The sequence below is a fragment of the Silurus aristotelis genome (genome assembly GCF_946808225.1).
Source record: "Silurus aristotelis genome assembly, chromosome: 1".
Classification (NCBI taxonomy): Eukaryota; Metazoa; Chordata; class Actinopteri; order Siluriformes; family Siluridae; genus Silurus; species Silurus aristotelis.
The window spans coordinates 9786727-9802837 of record NC_139574.1 but is presented as its reverse complement, the minus strand read 5'-3'; the positions used below and the strand labels follow the sequence as shown (position 1 = coordinate 9802837).

At 38.3% G+C, this 16111-nt stretch overlaps 2 protein-coding genes across 3 annotated transcripts in view; one reads left to right on the top strand and one right to left on the bottom strand.

Annotated features, from left to right (window-relative positions):
- The window catches only part of fars2 (phenylalanyl-tRNA synthetase 2, mitochondrial), a 172773-nt gene that overhangs the window by 64738 nt on the left and 91924 nt on the right, over positions 1-16111 (top strand). The window lies entirely within an intron of this gene.
- LOC310735289 (uncharacterized protein) lies at positions 542-3614 on the bottom strand. Its single transcript, XM_083557921.1, has 2 exons — positions 2626-3614; positions 542-1004 (listed from the first exon to the last, which is right to left on the bottom strand). The coding sequence occupies exon 1, from the start codon at positions 3523-3525 to the stop codon at positions 2629-2631; it is 897 nt and encodes a 298-aa protein (XP_083414047.1). The 5' UTR covers positions 3526-3614; the 3' UTR covers positions 542-1004; positions 2626-2628.

The following is a 16111-nucleotide window of genomic DNA, read 5'->3' as shown; positions in this document are numbered from 1 at the left end:
AGGACATCCACCTAGTAATGCATTACAGTAGTCTATTCTAGAGGTCATAAACGCATGGACGAGCTTCTCTGCATCAGATATAGATAACATATTTCTTAAATTAGAAATATTTCTAAGGTGAAAGAAGGCTGTTTTTGTAACCTGATTGATGTGATTTTTAAAAGATAAGTTGCTGTCTAAAATAACTCCCAGGTCTTTTACCGTTGAACTAGTAGTTACAGAACAACCGTCTAAATGCAGGCTGAGATGCTGGAGCTTCTGTGTACTATTTTTTGGGCCGATGAGCAAAATCTCCGTTTTATCAGAATTTAATAGCAGAAAGTTATGGGTCATCCAATCTCTTATTTCTTCAACACACTCAGTTATGCGAGCTAGTTGAGCTGTATCGCCTGGTTTGGATGAAATATATGAAATATATAGCTGGGTATCATCAGCATAACAATGGAAGCTAATTCCATGCCTTCTAATTATATTTCCTAATGGAAGCATGTATATTGTAAAAAGCAGGGGTCCTAGAACTGACCCTTGTGGCACGCCATAATTTACTAGCATTATCCTGGATAGCTCTCCATTTAAATCTACGAAATGGTAACGATTGGACAGGTAGGATTTAAACCAGCTTAATGCCTGTCCCTGAATACCGATGTAATTCTGTAAGCGATCGAGGAGAAGATCATGATCTATAGTGTCAAACGCAGCACTAAGATCTAGTAAAACTAATAGGGAGATGTAGCCTTGGTCTGAAGCTAAAAACAGGTCATTAGTGATTTTAACTAGAGCAGTTTCTGTGCTATGATGGGGCCTAAAACCTGACTGAAACTCTTCAAAGATATTGTTCTCCTGCAAGTGGTTACATAACTGGGCAGCGACAATCTTTTCTAAAATCTTAGACATAAATGGGAGATTTGAAATTGGTCTGTAATTCGATAGCGTGTTTGGATCCAGATTAGGTTTTTTAATGAGGGGCTTAATAACTGCTAACTTGAGGGATTTAGGGACATGACCTAACGATAGTGAGGAGTTAATAATATTGAGAAGAGGCTCACCAGCTGTATATAACACTTCCTTCAGTAGTTTAGTGGGAATTGGATCTAACTGACATGTTGTTGATTTAGCTTTCATAATAGCATCATACAGCTCTTCCTGTCCTATACATGTAAAACAGTGTAGTTGTGGGGTTGTAAGTACGATTGTGTCGGGAGATGCTGTCAGAGGTTGAACTGCCACAATTGTTTTTCTAATGTTATCTATTTTTTCAGTGAAGAAATTCATAAAGTCTTCACTACTAAACTGTGGTGGAACACATTTTTCAGATCCCTGATTTGTAGTTAGTTTAGCTACAGTACTGAAAAGGAACCTGGGGTTGTTTTTGTTATTTTCTATGAGTTTGCTCAGGTGTTTAGCTCTAGCAGCTTTTAGCGCCTGTCTGTAGCTAAGCATACTGTCTTTATACGCAATTCTAAATACCTCCAATTTAGTTTTCCTCCATTTTCTCTCCAGATTACGTGTTGTTCTCTTTAGGGCATGCGTATGACTATTATACCAAGGTGCAGGTGCTTGTTCTCGAACCTTTTTTAACCGGATGGGGGCAACAGTGTCTAAAGTGCTAGTGAGGATAAGGTCTATGTTGTTCGCCATCTCATCAAGATGATCAGCAGTTATGGGTTTAATGTGAAATTGAGATAAATCAGGCAGGTTATTTATGAATCTGTCCTTAGTGGTTGGAATAATAGTCCTACCAAGTCGATACCATGGTGAAACACGGCTAATCTGCTCTACCGGTAGTGTGTACAGTATGAGGTAATGGTCTGTGATATCATCACTCTGAGGTAAAATATCTATATCAGTGACGTCTGCTCCGTAGGATATTATTAAGTCTAGTGTGTGGTTAAAACGGTGGGTTGGTCTGGTGACGTTTTGTTTAACTCCAAAAGAGTTTAGTAAATCGACAAATGATAATCCTAGGGCATCGTTTGCATCATCTACATGAATATTAAAATCTCCTACAAGCAGCACTTTATCAAAACTGATCAAGAGGTCTGAGAGAAAACAAGCAAACTCATGAAGAAAATCAGCGTAGGGCCCTGGGGGTCTGTACACGGTGACCAGAGCGAGTTTTCTATGCATCTATGAAAGTGCAATTTTAAGAACGAGCACTTCAAATGATTTAAAGCTGAATCCTAATCTCTGACTAACATTAAGAGAAGCACTATAAATGGTTCCTACACCCCCCCCACGACCAGTCTGACGGGGCTCATGCTTATAAACATATCCTGACGGTGTAGACTCGTTTAGACCCATATAATCACCTGGTTTAATCCAGGTCTCAGTGAGACAGAGTGCATCGAGATTATTATCTGTGATCATCTCATTTACAATCAGTGCTTTGGGTGCAAGTGATCTAATGTTTAAAAGACCGAACTTTAGAACTTTGTTGTGTTTGTTTATCTGGCATTTTTCAGTTTTAACTGCAATAAGATTATTTCTGGATCTTGTGTATGTAATTCTTGGTTTTACTACACGGGGAATAGATACGGTTTCTATAAACTGGGCTGTGTGTGAACTTGTAACTATTTGGTCTGTAGTATGCGTGTTCTTATAGTTGAAGATTTCTTGATGTCTTACCAGTCAGATGGTGTGAAGTATCCTAGAGATGTTATCTGATAGCACTGCTGCTCCAACTCTGCTGGGGTGCAGGCCATCAGGGCGGAAGAACCTAGGACGCTCCCAGAAACAGTTCCAGTTATTAACAAAGAGAAGTTTATGTTCTCGACACCATGACTGTAACCATTCATTTAGAGCTAAAAGTCTACTAAACTTCTCAGCCCCTCGCTGGTAAGTGGGAAGAGGTCCTGACACAATGATCCTCGTTGTGGGTGATGTGCTGCGTACCGTCTCCACCAGGATCCTGAAGTCCCTCTTTAAGATCTCCGTTTGCCGCAGCCTGGTGTCGTTTGATCCGGCATGGAGAACAACCGCTCCGAAGTTCTCGTTCAGGATCGCGGGTACCTGCGCAGCGACATCCAGAACACGAGCACCAGGAAAACAGCGAGTGTGCACCTTACCTTTAGCTCGGGTAGCGCGGACATGCCGGACGATGGAATCTCCGAGAATAACAGTGTCGCGTTCCGTCTCGCGGAGGGGGACGAAGCGGTTCTCGGTCGAGATCTCGAAGGCCGGTGGTGGAGGTGGAGACGTCCTCGATCGGGACTTGGCTTGTCTCTTCCGCCGCGGCCGCATCCAGGGTCCATGTTGCACCGGTGCCGGAGTTGTAGGTGCGCTGGGCCTGGGCATAGAAGCACGCGGAGTTGATGTGCTGGGAGCGTTAGGTTCAACCCGGGAGTTTACCTGGGATGAGTGCGCGTCCGCCCGGGATGTTTCCAGCGCCGCTTTCCGCTCTCGCAGCCGGGCATGCTTTACATGCAGCTCGCGAATCTGTTTCTCCAATGCCTCCATCTCCAACGCCACCGTTTGCAACTCGAACGAGTCCTCACCTGTGCTCGAATGCAGACAAACAACCGGCATAGTGCTTATAATCACGAACAGATTTATTATACAGAGATGTGAGTGAGAGAAAATAAATATAAACAACACTAGTTATAGTCGAGTTAACTAACTACAGGCACAAGTCAGGAAGACAAAAACAATTAAGGATTATTAAAAGAGGAAAAACGGATGGATAGATAGCAAAGTTTGTTTGAAAGACGCCGAGAGAGATACAAACACGTAACTCGCGGCAAACAAGTCTTAGCTTCCGAGATCAGACGAGATCGAGCGTTCTCAGAGTGGTATGGCCGTAAGCCATTATATTATATATATTATCATATATGCATCCTTACACTCACTAATACCTATTAGTTAATCATGTATCAGCATAAACTTATGATACAAGCTTCACATACGCTTCAGGAAATGACTTTGACTACTGATGAACTCCTGGACTTTTCACACACAACAGTCACTAGAGTTTATACAGAATTCTGTGAAAAACCGCAAGCATCAAATTGTCTACATGTGGAAACAACATGTTGATTGGGAGAGATGTCAGAGGAGAATGACCAAACTGGTTCGAGCTTACAGAAAGGTTACAATCATCTTAAAAGATACACCGCACTGAACTTCAAGGTGGATGGGCTACAACAGCAGAACAACACAATGGGTTACAATCCTATCAGCCAAGAACAGAAATCTGAGGTTAGACTGGGCACAGGTTCAGTTAGAGACTGGAGAAAGACCAGTAGGTCTAATATGTTACTAAACATCATTATTTATCAAATATTTTGATTTTCACTTTAGGAATCTGCATATTTTTTGAAAGAAATATCTAATCTAAATAACAAAACAGATTTGGATGGTGCAGGGTCAGATACGGAAAAAAATAGCAGTACCTGAAGCAGATGTTTGCAGAGTTCAGATATTTTTCCTGCTTTTTATTTTTTTATTTTTTTATTTAACCTCAAACCACCAAACTGAAATACAGCCGAAGACTTTTTGTTGGTGTAGTTTTTCAGCCACAGCTTCAGTTTGAGAGAGCATTACAAAACCATTTAGGGGAAAATCAATTTGTCGACCTTGTCTCCTCCACCGCAGTGCAGTCCTAGTAACAAGTTTCCACAAGTAATAAGAAGGGGTTTGGAAAGAAATCTCCATCAATAGCTTTTGTCTCCACTTTGGCATTAATAGTGGTGAAAGCCGCTTCTCCTCGGGAAAGGGATGGTGATTACTTAAGCTTTTTTTTTTTTTTTTTTTTTTAAAGGTTATAAACAATTTCTAAGGAATTTGTTTGAAAATACAGTAAACCTGCACTAACATCATGTCTTCCCTTATATGTTTTGCATTTCTACTATTTCTCTGCAGATTTAACACATTTTTCTATTGCCAATCCATTCATTAACACCCCCCCCCCCCTTTCTCTGTTCTGTTGCTCAGTTTAATAGTCAGTACAAATCATATTACTTTGTGAATACATAACTTTATATACCAATAGCATGGAAAAAAAAAGTAACTGGCAAAAAACCAACAGTAGAAAATTATGATTGCACGGTCAATAAATACCTGAAATAAGATGCGTTTTATTTGAGAAGTTTCTCCTTTAGTTGTTTTAATTTTTATTAACATGCAAGTATGACATACAACTTGTCCCCACTCAGATTTGAGCAGACGAGTGTTAAAGGTCTGTAAAAGGTCTAACGGTGGTCCTGGCAGTCTCATGATCTGAAATTATAACCTTCAGATCACTTGGTGCAAAAATACGAAACTTCCATACGAAATCACGTGCACATATACATATATTTACCCCCAGAATGTATGCTCCACAGAGGCTCCTAACAAAATCTGTCTTTTGCTCTTATTCAGCTGTTCAATCTTCATTCAAGTCCATTGATCTATTTATACATTGATGCAGTAAATTTATGAACAGGGAGTGTTTCCACAGCTGGAGGACTAAATAAATCAATTCAATCAATCACTTGTGCAGTTTTTCATATCAAATCCTGAGTGATGTTTCACCTCAAAACACTATCAGACAAAGTAACTAGAGATCCAAACACTTCATGAAATAGTAACAGCAATCTTTATACTACGGCAGTGTTCGAGGTTTGGTGCTCAGAAGGTGTTAGGTTAGGAATGAAACATAAACAGACGTGCTGTTATTGGAAAGTTGGAGGCCTGACATGAAGCGGGTTTATTGTTATGACCCTGTTTTATTCCTCTTATATTGCACTGATTTGGCAATGATTACAGTTTTTTCAAAGCAATTTAGGGTTTTTCAATCATTGTCTTGAGACAGGTTAGTTAGTGTTTATTGCTTATGCTCTAATAGCTATAAATATTCCCTCACCAGCCATGTTCCAGAAACTAGAACTAGATTATGCCCATCTGCTGTCCAAGTCTATGTTAATGAGTTGCTGCTATAGGAATAATAACATCTTATTTTATATGAGTGTCAATATAAACTCACCAATGCTGTCAAATGCTGTGTTCCAGAACATGAATCCACATTTCCAGATTTACGAATTCACCAGCACTGTGGTATAATTTTTTAGAGCAGGAGCCTCGACAGTAGAGCCAGCTGTATGGTTTATATTAACATGCTCATTAATAAATGATTGTATCTATAGTAACAGCTTACACAGGGATTAATATGATGGATAGTCCTCATAAATGGATTTAAAAAAAGATGCATGCAATTAATGGCACAGTGATGTTTACTGGCCATTAGACATTTATTAAGGATGAATTGATGGAGTCTTCGGTGTCACAGGAAAGTGGTCAGAACAAAGTTCTCTGTGAAGTCTTTGAAGCATGACATGAAGAAAAAAAATAGATACAAGGACTAACCAGACCAGATGTTCCTAGATGTTCAGTATTAGTATTAATGGTTAAGAAGTATAATATTTTTTTAATTGTAATGACTGGCAGATTGCTGTGATATAAAATCATCATTTGTTTGGTGGAAATGGTCATTTCACTTCATATCGGCTCACTTCACACCACATTAATATGAATTAGTTTTGTAAAAAATAAAAGCTTGCGTTTTATTCGTTGCATAATACCATGTAGATGACCGTGAATGTCATTTGTTACTGTACTGCGTACTGTAGATTTTTTGCATATACAGTAATCTCCCATTTAGCCCCGTGGTTACGTTCCAAAACCGCCCGCGATAAGCAAAAAACGGTCCCGCTATGCTATTTTATATATACAGTACTGTACTGTATTAACATTTGACTTCGTTGTATAACGAAAAATTGAATTTTTCCTAATAAATTTCATTATTTTAACATAAAACTCCATTAAAACAATTCCCTATAAGTTTTATGGTCTATCGTGCTATCCGTGGGAGATAGGGAAAATCAGCCTAACAAATAAGTTACTTGGCAAATGCAATTCTGCGATAAACCGGAGGCACGAGATTTAAAGCGTAGTAAAGCAGGGATTACTGTATATACTTCACTGAACCTTTTCTGTTTGGGGAAACTTTAACTTTAACTACTACCTTTTAAAGTCCACTACATTTTGTGAAATCTGTTGTTCCTGTGAACTGGTCAAGCATGCAGCAAGTTACCAATCAGGGTAGAACACACTCTCTGTTTTTACTCTGGTATCTTCAGTTCAACATCAAGCAGAATATTTTGAGAGGAAAAAATCATGGAAGAAACTCCAATTTGCCACAACACCTGATTTTTTTGTAGTAGTTGAAAAGAAGGTTTTGGGCTCATGATAATTTATTAGAAATCAGTTAGTATTTGACTTATTAATATCATTCTACTAATAGATCTGTGTGTTAAGAGTAACATTAGAGTCTTTTCACATAAACTGAGTTGATTAAGCAAAGAGTCTTTTGACAAAAATGATAATAGGAACATTACAGCCATAATAAATCATAGTATTTTGGATACTAAAGTACATTTAAAGGCAAATACTTTTGTACTTTTACTCAGGAGAAAGTTTAAATGGAGCACTTTTACTTTTACTGGAGTCATATTTTACCCTGTTGCTCTACTTTAACTAGAGTACATAGAGTTCTAGAGTTCATAGGCTTCTATTGCCTATGACAGAAGAGATGCTGTGAGTCATCTTTATCCAGAACCCACATTTACAGCTAGTGAAATGCAAGAAAATAATTCGGCATTAATGTAACGATAAATTGTCTTTAGTCAGGCACAACACATAGCCTTACATGAGAAGTAGAAGTAAATCCATAATCGTGATCTATAACAAAGACAGCAACAGCAATGAAGCTCAAGAAACACGGATCACCAGTGCAAACATGGGCAAGGCCTTGCAGAGAACAGTAGCGCTACAGGGGCTATATATATATACAGACTGAGGTAACATGACAGGACACAGGCAAAAATAATGTTCTGAGGAGCTGCACTGAGCCGGGTTTGGACTTTTAGAAAAGGATGAACATAAATATTGAGCAATATGAAATTTCATATTTATATAACAAATTATATCGAGACTCTGGGAATATGCCAGTACCCGATACTGTCTCGATCCTGTCACCCTTTGAAAGACAATGTGAAACTGAGATTCAAACTAACTTTTCTGTTACCGTGTGCAGATTTTTAAGTAGTACCTTACATTTCTGTGGGAATAAAATAAACCCGATCTTTGTTCTTATTTATTTTTATTGACTTATGTGAAGGCGAGCCCACTTTTTCACTTTTTTTTTGCATAAGAATTCACATCTCTGAGTAAATATTTGGCTTCATTGTTCAGTTGTGCACAGTCTTAATTCTAATATATTTTCACCTATTCTTTGGATCAAAATAGCTCAATCTGTGTGAGCCTGGACATTGGTGAACATCACATTTCAAGTCTCCAAATTCTCAATCAGATTAAAGACTGGGGTTTGATTAAATCATTCTAATAGAGACAGATTTTTGGTTAGGATCCACTGTAGGATCAGTCTGGTAGTAGTAAAAAAAAAAAAAAAAAGATGGACAAAAAGTCAGTAGAACTTAGACTTTTCTGCCTGGTGATCAAGATGGTTGCTGATGGATCATCATTGGGTTTGCAAAGTTCTGGGAATTTTCAAGAAATGGGAAAATTTTTTTCAAAAAAATGTTCAACTTCCCATGGGATTTAAGGGGAATATATGAGAATTAGCACCAATATATATAAATTAATAGGAATTAGTGGGAATAAACTTTTCAAAATTGTAGCTTAGCCTATAAAAAGGAAGTTAAATGTAGTAAAAAGTCTTGCAGGATAATTCTGGCAACCAGATTTAATGCAGTTTCAGTTGAATTTCTACCCGGCACATATATCAATCACATGCATTGTGCATTCCTCCATAATATTGCACAGATAATTTCTTGAATCCGGCAAAATAATGTCGAATAATGTCCATCTTGGTAAATATTCACGTAAATGACCATAAATAGTACATAAATTTGTTTGAAACTTGCTTGAGCTGTGTGTAAGCTATTGTGCGACAAAATTATACTAAGAATTATATCAAAGCCAAAAATGTCATCTTATGAACAAACAAAATTGATATATTTATGTTTGAATATGATATAGTTTATATACAATTTCCCAAATTTCTAATTATTTCCCATAAAATTCAGGTAAGTTTCCAACTTGGAATATGTCCAATATTCCCCAGATTTCTGGAAAGTTAAGGAAATCTACCGGAAATTTTTCCACCCCGTTGCGACTCCAATCCTCACTGAATTTTATTATTTTGAGGAAAAAAAACAAGCATGCTTTTCTTTGACCTCTGTTTAACTAGTTTTATGACTGACAGTAGAAACGTAGTTTAGCTTGTTCTGTAAATATGCAACAGAACAAAACGTGCAAAGTCATAATCACAGGCTTAAGAGTGAATACAGATGAATTATACAAGCACATACTGACCAAAAAAATTATTTTTTTAAATATACCCAAGCTAACAATTGGCAATTATGAGAAACATCAAACGATCAAAGGTGTTAGTCAACTACTTGCAAAACTCCTGTACATTGGAGGATGATCTTTTAATATATATGTATTGTGTTTAATGAAAGAACGAAATTAAATGATTTGATAAAAGGACATACAGTTTGGAGCCCACTGAGGCAATAACAGAATCAATTCCAGTGTTAATTACAATCACCTTTTATCAGCTGTGCACTAAAATGTCAATGTGCATTTGATTCAGTTTATAAACTTACTGGAACAATCAACATTGCTTCATACAGTCTTAATTCATATTTTCTACACTATACCAACAAAAATTTGTCGACACCTGACCATGCTTTTTGAACATCCCGTTTCATATGCAGTCCCCATTTAATGTTGTAATAGCCTCCTGTGTTTGTGTTAAATGTGTGTAAAGTCAGGTAGTGTGAGGATGCCTGGGGTGCAGTCACCATTACAGTTCATTCCAAAGGTGTTTAATAGGTTTGAGGTCAAAGCTCTATATCAGGCAACTTCAAATCTTTTACTCCAACCTATTTTCATAGAGCTGCCTTTGAAATCCTATACAATTGTATGTCTTCAACTTTGAGTGAACAGTTTGGGGAAGAGCCACATGTGGCTGGAAAAGTCAGGTGTCCCAATACTTTTGTATAAATTGTGTACAAATTTGGCAGTCAGTGAAGCTCTCTTTATAACGTCTAATAAATAATATATATATATATATACAGTGAGGAAAATAAGTATTTGAACACCCTGCTATTTTGCAAGTTCTCCCACTTAGAAATCATGGAGGGGTCTGAAATTGTCATCATAGGTGCATGTCCACTGTGAGAGACATTATCTAAAATAAAAAAATCCAGAAATCACAATGTATGATTTTTTAACTATTTATTTGTATGATACAGCTGCAAATAAGTATTTGAACACCTGAGAAAGTCAATGTTAATATTTGGTACAGGAGCCTTTGTTTGCAATTACAGAGGTCAAACGTTTCCTGTAGTTTTTCACCAGGTTTGCACACACTGCAGGAGGGATTTTGGCCCACTCCTCCACACAGATCTTCTCTAGATCAGTCAGGTTTCTGGCCTGTCGCTGAGAAACACGGACTTTGAGCTCCCTCCAAAGATTCTCTATTGGGTTTAGGTCTGGAGACTGGCTAGGCCATGCCAGAACCTTGATATGCTTCTCACAGAGCCACTCCTTGGTTATCCTGGCTGTGTGCTTCGGGTCATTGTCATGTTGGAAGACCCAGCCTCGACCCATCTTCAATGCTCTAACTGAGGGTAGGAGGTTTTTCCCCCAAATCTCGCAATACATGGCCCCTGTCATCCTCTCCTTAATACAGTGCAGTCACCCTGTCCCATGTGCAGAAAAACACCCCCAAAGCATGATGCTACCACCCCCATGCTTCACAGTAGGGATGGTGTTCTTGGGATTGTACTCATCATTCATCTTCCTCCAAACAAGTTTAGTGGAATTATGACCTAAAAGTTCTATTTTGATCTCATCTGACCACATGACTTTCTCCCATGACTCCTCTGGATCATCCAAATGGTCATTGGCAAACTTAAGACGTGCCTGGACATGTGGTGGTTTAAGCAGGGGAACCTTCCGTGCCATGCATGATTTCAAACAATGACGTCTTAGTGTATTACCAACAGTAACCTTGGAAACTGTGGCCCCAGCTCTTTTCAGGTCATTGACCAGCTCCTCCCGTGTAGTTCTGGGCTGATTTCTCACCTTCCTTAGGATCATTGAGACCCCACGAGGTGAGATCTTGCATGGAGCCCCAGTCCGAGGGAGATTGACAGTCATGTTTAGCGTCTTCCATTTTCTAATGATTGCTCCAACAGTGGACCTTTTTTCACCAAGCTGCTTGGCAATTTCCCAATGGCCCTTTCCAGCCTTGTGGAGGTGTACAATTTTGTCTCTAGTGTCTTTGGACAGCTCTTTGGTCTTGGCCATGTTAGTAGTTGGATTCTTACTGATTGTATGGGGTGGACAGGTGTCTTTATGCAGCTAACGACCTCAAACAGGTGCATCTAATTTAGGATAATAAATGTAGTGGAGGTGGACATTTTAAAGGCAGACTAACAGGTCTTTGAGGGTCAGAATTCTAGCTGATAGACAGGTGTTCAAATACTTATTTGCAGCTGTATCATACAAATAAATAGTTTAAAAATCATATATTGTGATTTCTGGATTTTTTTTTTTTTAGATTATGTCTCTCACAGTGGACATGCACCTACGATGACAATTTCAGACCCCTTCATGATTTCTAAGTGGGAGAACTTGCAAAATAACAGGGTGTTCAAATACTTATTTTCCTCACTGTATATATATATATATATATATATATATATATATATATATATATATATATATATATATATATATATATATACAGTACAGACCAAAAGTTTGGACACACCTTCTCATTCAAAGAGTTTTCTTTATTTTCATGACTATGAAAATTGTAGATTCACACTGAAGGCATCAAAACTATGAATTAACACATGTGGAATTATATATGGAATTATATACATAACAAAAACGTGTGAAACAACTGAAAAAGGTCATATTCTAGGTTCTTCAAAGTAGCCACCTTTTGCTTTGATTACTGCTTTGCACACTCTTGGCATTCTCTTGATGAGCTTCAAGAGGTAGTCACCTGAAATGGTCTTCCAACAGTCTTGAATGAGTTCCCCGAGAGATGCTTGGCACTTGTTGGCCCTTTTGCCTTCACTCTGCGGTCCAGCTCACCCCTAAACCATCTCGATTGGGTTCAGGTCCGGTGACTGTGGAGGCCAGGTCATCTGGCGCAGCACCCCATCACTCTCCTTCTTGGTCAAATAGCCCTTGATGCCTTCAGTGTGAATCTACAATTTTCATAGTCATGAAAATAAAGACAACTCTTTGAATGAGAAGGTGTGTCCAAACTTTTAGTCTGTACCGTATATATATCTTTATTTTTTTTTATAATCATATAGTTTATAAGTACTGGGTCCAATCCATAGTGCACGATCTGTACCACGTGCAAGCCAACAGTATTGATGAGTAATTAGTGAGTGTGTCAAGTTTTTTAGCTATTATTAATTACATACTGACATGCATATAATACTGAAGCTAATAGCCAAAATGTAATTGGATCTGATTTGTTTTGCATGGAGTAATGAATTAGGGGCAATTTCAGAATTGAGTGAATAGTAAAGAAATGATATATGATTTTAGTCAGTGTGAGGTTTTAACAGAACTTCTAATTGTTGTAATGTTTGTGGTGTATTCAGGAAGTAAACATCAGGATTCGTTCTTTGAATTCAAATTTATTAAGTATTTAGTGCTGACGCAACAGGGTTTTAATTAATGATACAAATATAATGCAAATATATTTGACCTTTTTGTCTGTGTGGTTATGAGTTTAGTGTTGCCGTGTAGTGGGAAAGAGAATATAGTGAACAATTTTATTCAAAAATTGTAGTAATAGGCAAATATCAACAACTTTTACCTTGCTTTTGAAACAAATGAACACAAAAATAGTCATGTGGGAACCATGATAGTTGGCTTGATTGCCTCAACTCACTGAAAATGCTGGAATTCGCAGAAACAACTCGAAAAATCATTTCACCCCTCGTGTTGCTAGGAGTGAATCTGTAGAATATAGAACCATTAGACAGCTTCAAAACCCTAATAAATACGTGGAATTCTCATGTTTCACTTCCCTGTACCTGTACAAACCTCAAAACACTCTTTTCCAGGCTGCATGCGGCAGCAAATGTTCTGAAAGTGGTGCTGTCCATGACCTCTGAACCTGTCTATAATGAGGTCTTGCACAGCAGCATTGCTGCTTTCTGAGCTGAGAGCACACACTAACCGCAGCTGCTTTTCTTAAAGACTCTAAAAGCCGAGGAACAGAATGAGCGTGTCGGGGGGATTGGAGGGGAAACTCTGTCCCCAGGCATCTGCTGCGGTGGGACCAGAGAGCAACAAGACTCAACCAACCAAGCTGCACTAATTGAGATGTAATAGCTTCCTAAATTAGCCTGGCATTAATGTTTATCCATTGGAGGTTTGCTTTCTCTTTCATTGATCAACCGAGCGCTGGAGAATGTGAAAAGGATAAATATTTGCGAGTCATATTTAAATACTGAAGGCAATTTTTTATTTATTTTTTAATAATCAGGAAGTGTTGATCTAACGTCGGCTTTGCTCTCATACATCTCATCGGATTTCTAAGACTTTTTAAGGCAGACACTGACAACATTCCTATTTCCAAAAAAAAACAACATCAACCTGTTTAATACTTGACAAATAACACGATTATAATTGCATTAAAGATTCTTGTATAGTGCTGAAGGAGAAATAGGCCCTATATCATAAATCTGACACTATGTTTACTCCATTTCCTGTTCAGACTCTTGTTATTTTCATCACACGTCTCGGGTTCAGAGCAGGCTGTCATTTTGGAGCACTGGAGTGGAATCGGAAATCAAACGCGGGAAAGCAACCTTTAATTTGGAGGAGATTAAATGCAAATTCGGCAGTCTTTGCCGAGGGTGGTGGAGGTTTTAGCTAAACGGAACGCTGCTGTGCTACTCGGATTTTATCCTGAGGTATGATGAGGTTAAGCCACCTCGTCAACCTCTCATGAGTAATTAGCTGCACTTGCTTGTGGGCTTGTAGCAGTGTGTTCTGAGACGGAGGGACGAAATAAGACTTGGATAACAAAACGTCGTAAATGCTGATAAATGCCGCTAAATGTCGAGCTAGTGCAGTCGAGGTCCTGTTTTAAATTCTGGATGTGTATCTCAAAGCTGTTAAGAGATTCAGCGCTGCATTTTAATCATGTTTTGGTGATCTGGTTGTTTCAGGTGTATTGTGGGCTTTGATAACTGGCAATGGTATAGCTGGGTAGGGGCAGTTTGCTTGTTTCCCCTCTCATTAATTATGAGTATACCATAGATTTTCTTTGTTAATAGGTTTTGTATATAAATGTTAATCAAACTATATCTCCTTATGAACAATTATTAGTTACTAGACCTAGATTACGTGATGTATCTTGATTGCATTTCACACGCAGGCCTTCAGTGGTGTCCAATCTGAGTCAATCCACTTCTTCATACCATCCTGATTATAAAAAGCCACGACTTTAGAAACCATCAATATTATAGAGAAATGCAGTATAACAGAGCACTACATCACAGACAGGTATCTCATTCAGAGAGAATGAACGGCATCACTAAAGCACAAGACCCAATGAACACAATTCATCAAGTCTCCTTTCACTGCAGCCACAGCTGCACCACCCTCATACACCATCTCTAGCAGAAGCATCCATATTAACCTCGCCAAATATCCTCGGGTTTTCAATGCATTTCTGTGCTTTTTTTCCTGTGCATTACGAGTTTTCTAGGGATTTGAAATGCAAATTGTGTTTTTGTGCAAGTTCTACAGGGAACAAAAAAATTGCAGTTCTAAAAGTATAAATGGTTCACGAAAAATCTCAACTGTTTTTAATTGTTTTGGCCGATCCTTCGTCAACTTTTTCTTGAACATTCCGCCCTACAAATGTCCTTGTAAATCAGTTTCTTGTCCTCGGTCAGCCATAGTGGAAGGGAAAAAAAAAAACAGCTGTTAAAACCAAACTGATATATTTTTGCTTGTGCAGTATTCACCAGATGCAGTTTGCAGTTTGCGCTGACCATCCAATCAAAAGACGTGAAAATGCTGAGGTGACTGTAAGCCTGCTAGATGGCCTCAGGGTGGTCAACTCGCAATCTGATTGGTTAAAGCAACAGCTTCGAGCAACATGTACTTAGGTGCCGTGCAGTGCTGATTGTATAAATTCAACACCTTGATTCTGACCAATCAGATTTAAGAACTCTTTAAGAAGAGCTTAGTGGTATAAATGTTCACAGCATGATCCGCTCAGTGTTCCTTCATGTTTTGTGAATTTGTCTTTCAGTATTCAGTATCACACTCTGATTGGATCAGTTCTGTGTGCATCAGTATCAATGTTCTCACACACACCTGGACCTTACTATACACCTACATCGACATCTCTGAACTGAAAAAAAAAAAGGAGCACACACACTCACACACACACACACACCACACAGGGGGTTATGTAATAAGAGTCACGTTGGTCAGCCTGTACATTATGCATGGCGAGTGATAAATGGGTCTTTGCATCTGTTCTCCAAGGCTGAAGTTAATTTATTAACCATGGCGCTGTACAGCAACTGGAGAGGAGACTGTGTAAGAGTTATGTCAAGTTAGACACAAATTTATAGGGTTTATTTATATATTTCTTTTAAAGCGTAATGATAGAAATCCCCATGCAGCGCGGTTTCGTATCCGAAATGATGTTGCTGTGATATTTCAACTAAAGAACACTTGAAAATCGAATTGATCTTTTATTGTGTGTGACAGTGTGTGCTGGAAATAGGTTTTTTTTATTTTGCAGTGTTTTATTTTTTTAATTTTTTTATGAATGAACATGGGTAATATTACAACCGCTCTTATTTGTTTGTTTGTTTGTTTATTTATTTATTTGCGTACCCTAATTTCCTGTACCAGAAGTGCCGGCTTCGTTCTCCCGCTCATATTGACATACGATAATGCAACGAAAACATTACGCTCCATTACTAATCAAGCTGCATTATTTATGCTCCTGCATTACTTATTCATTACTGTGGGTCTG

Excerpts from the sequence above, each read along its gene's own strand:
- LOC310735289 (XM_083557921.1), bottom strand. The coding sequence starts at position 3,525 with ATGCCGGTTGTTTGTCTGCATTCGAGCACAGGTGAGGACTCGTTCGAG.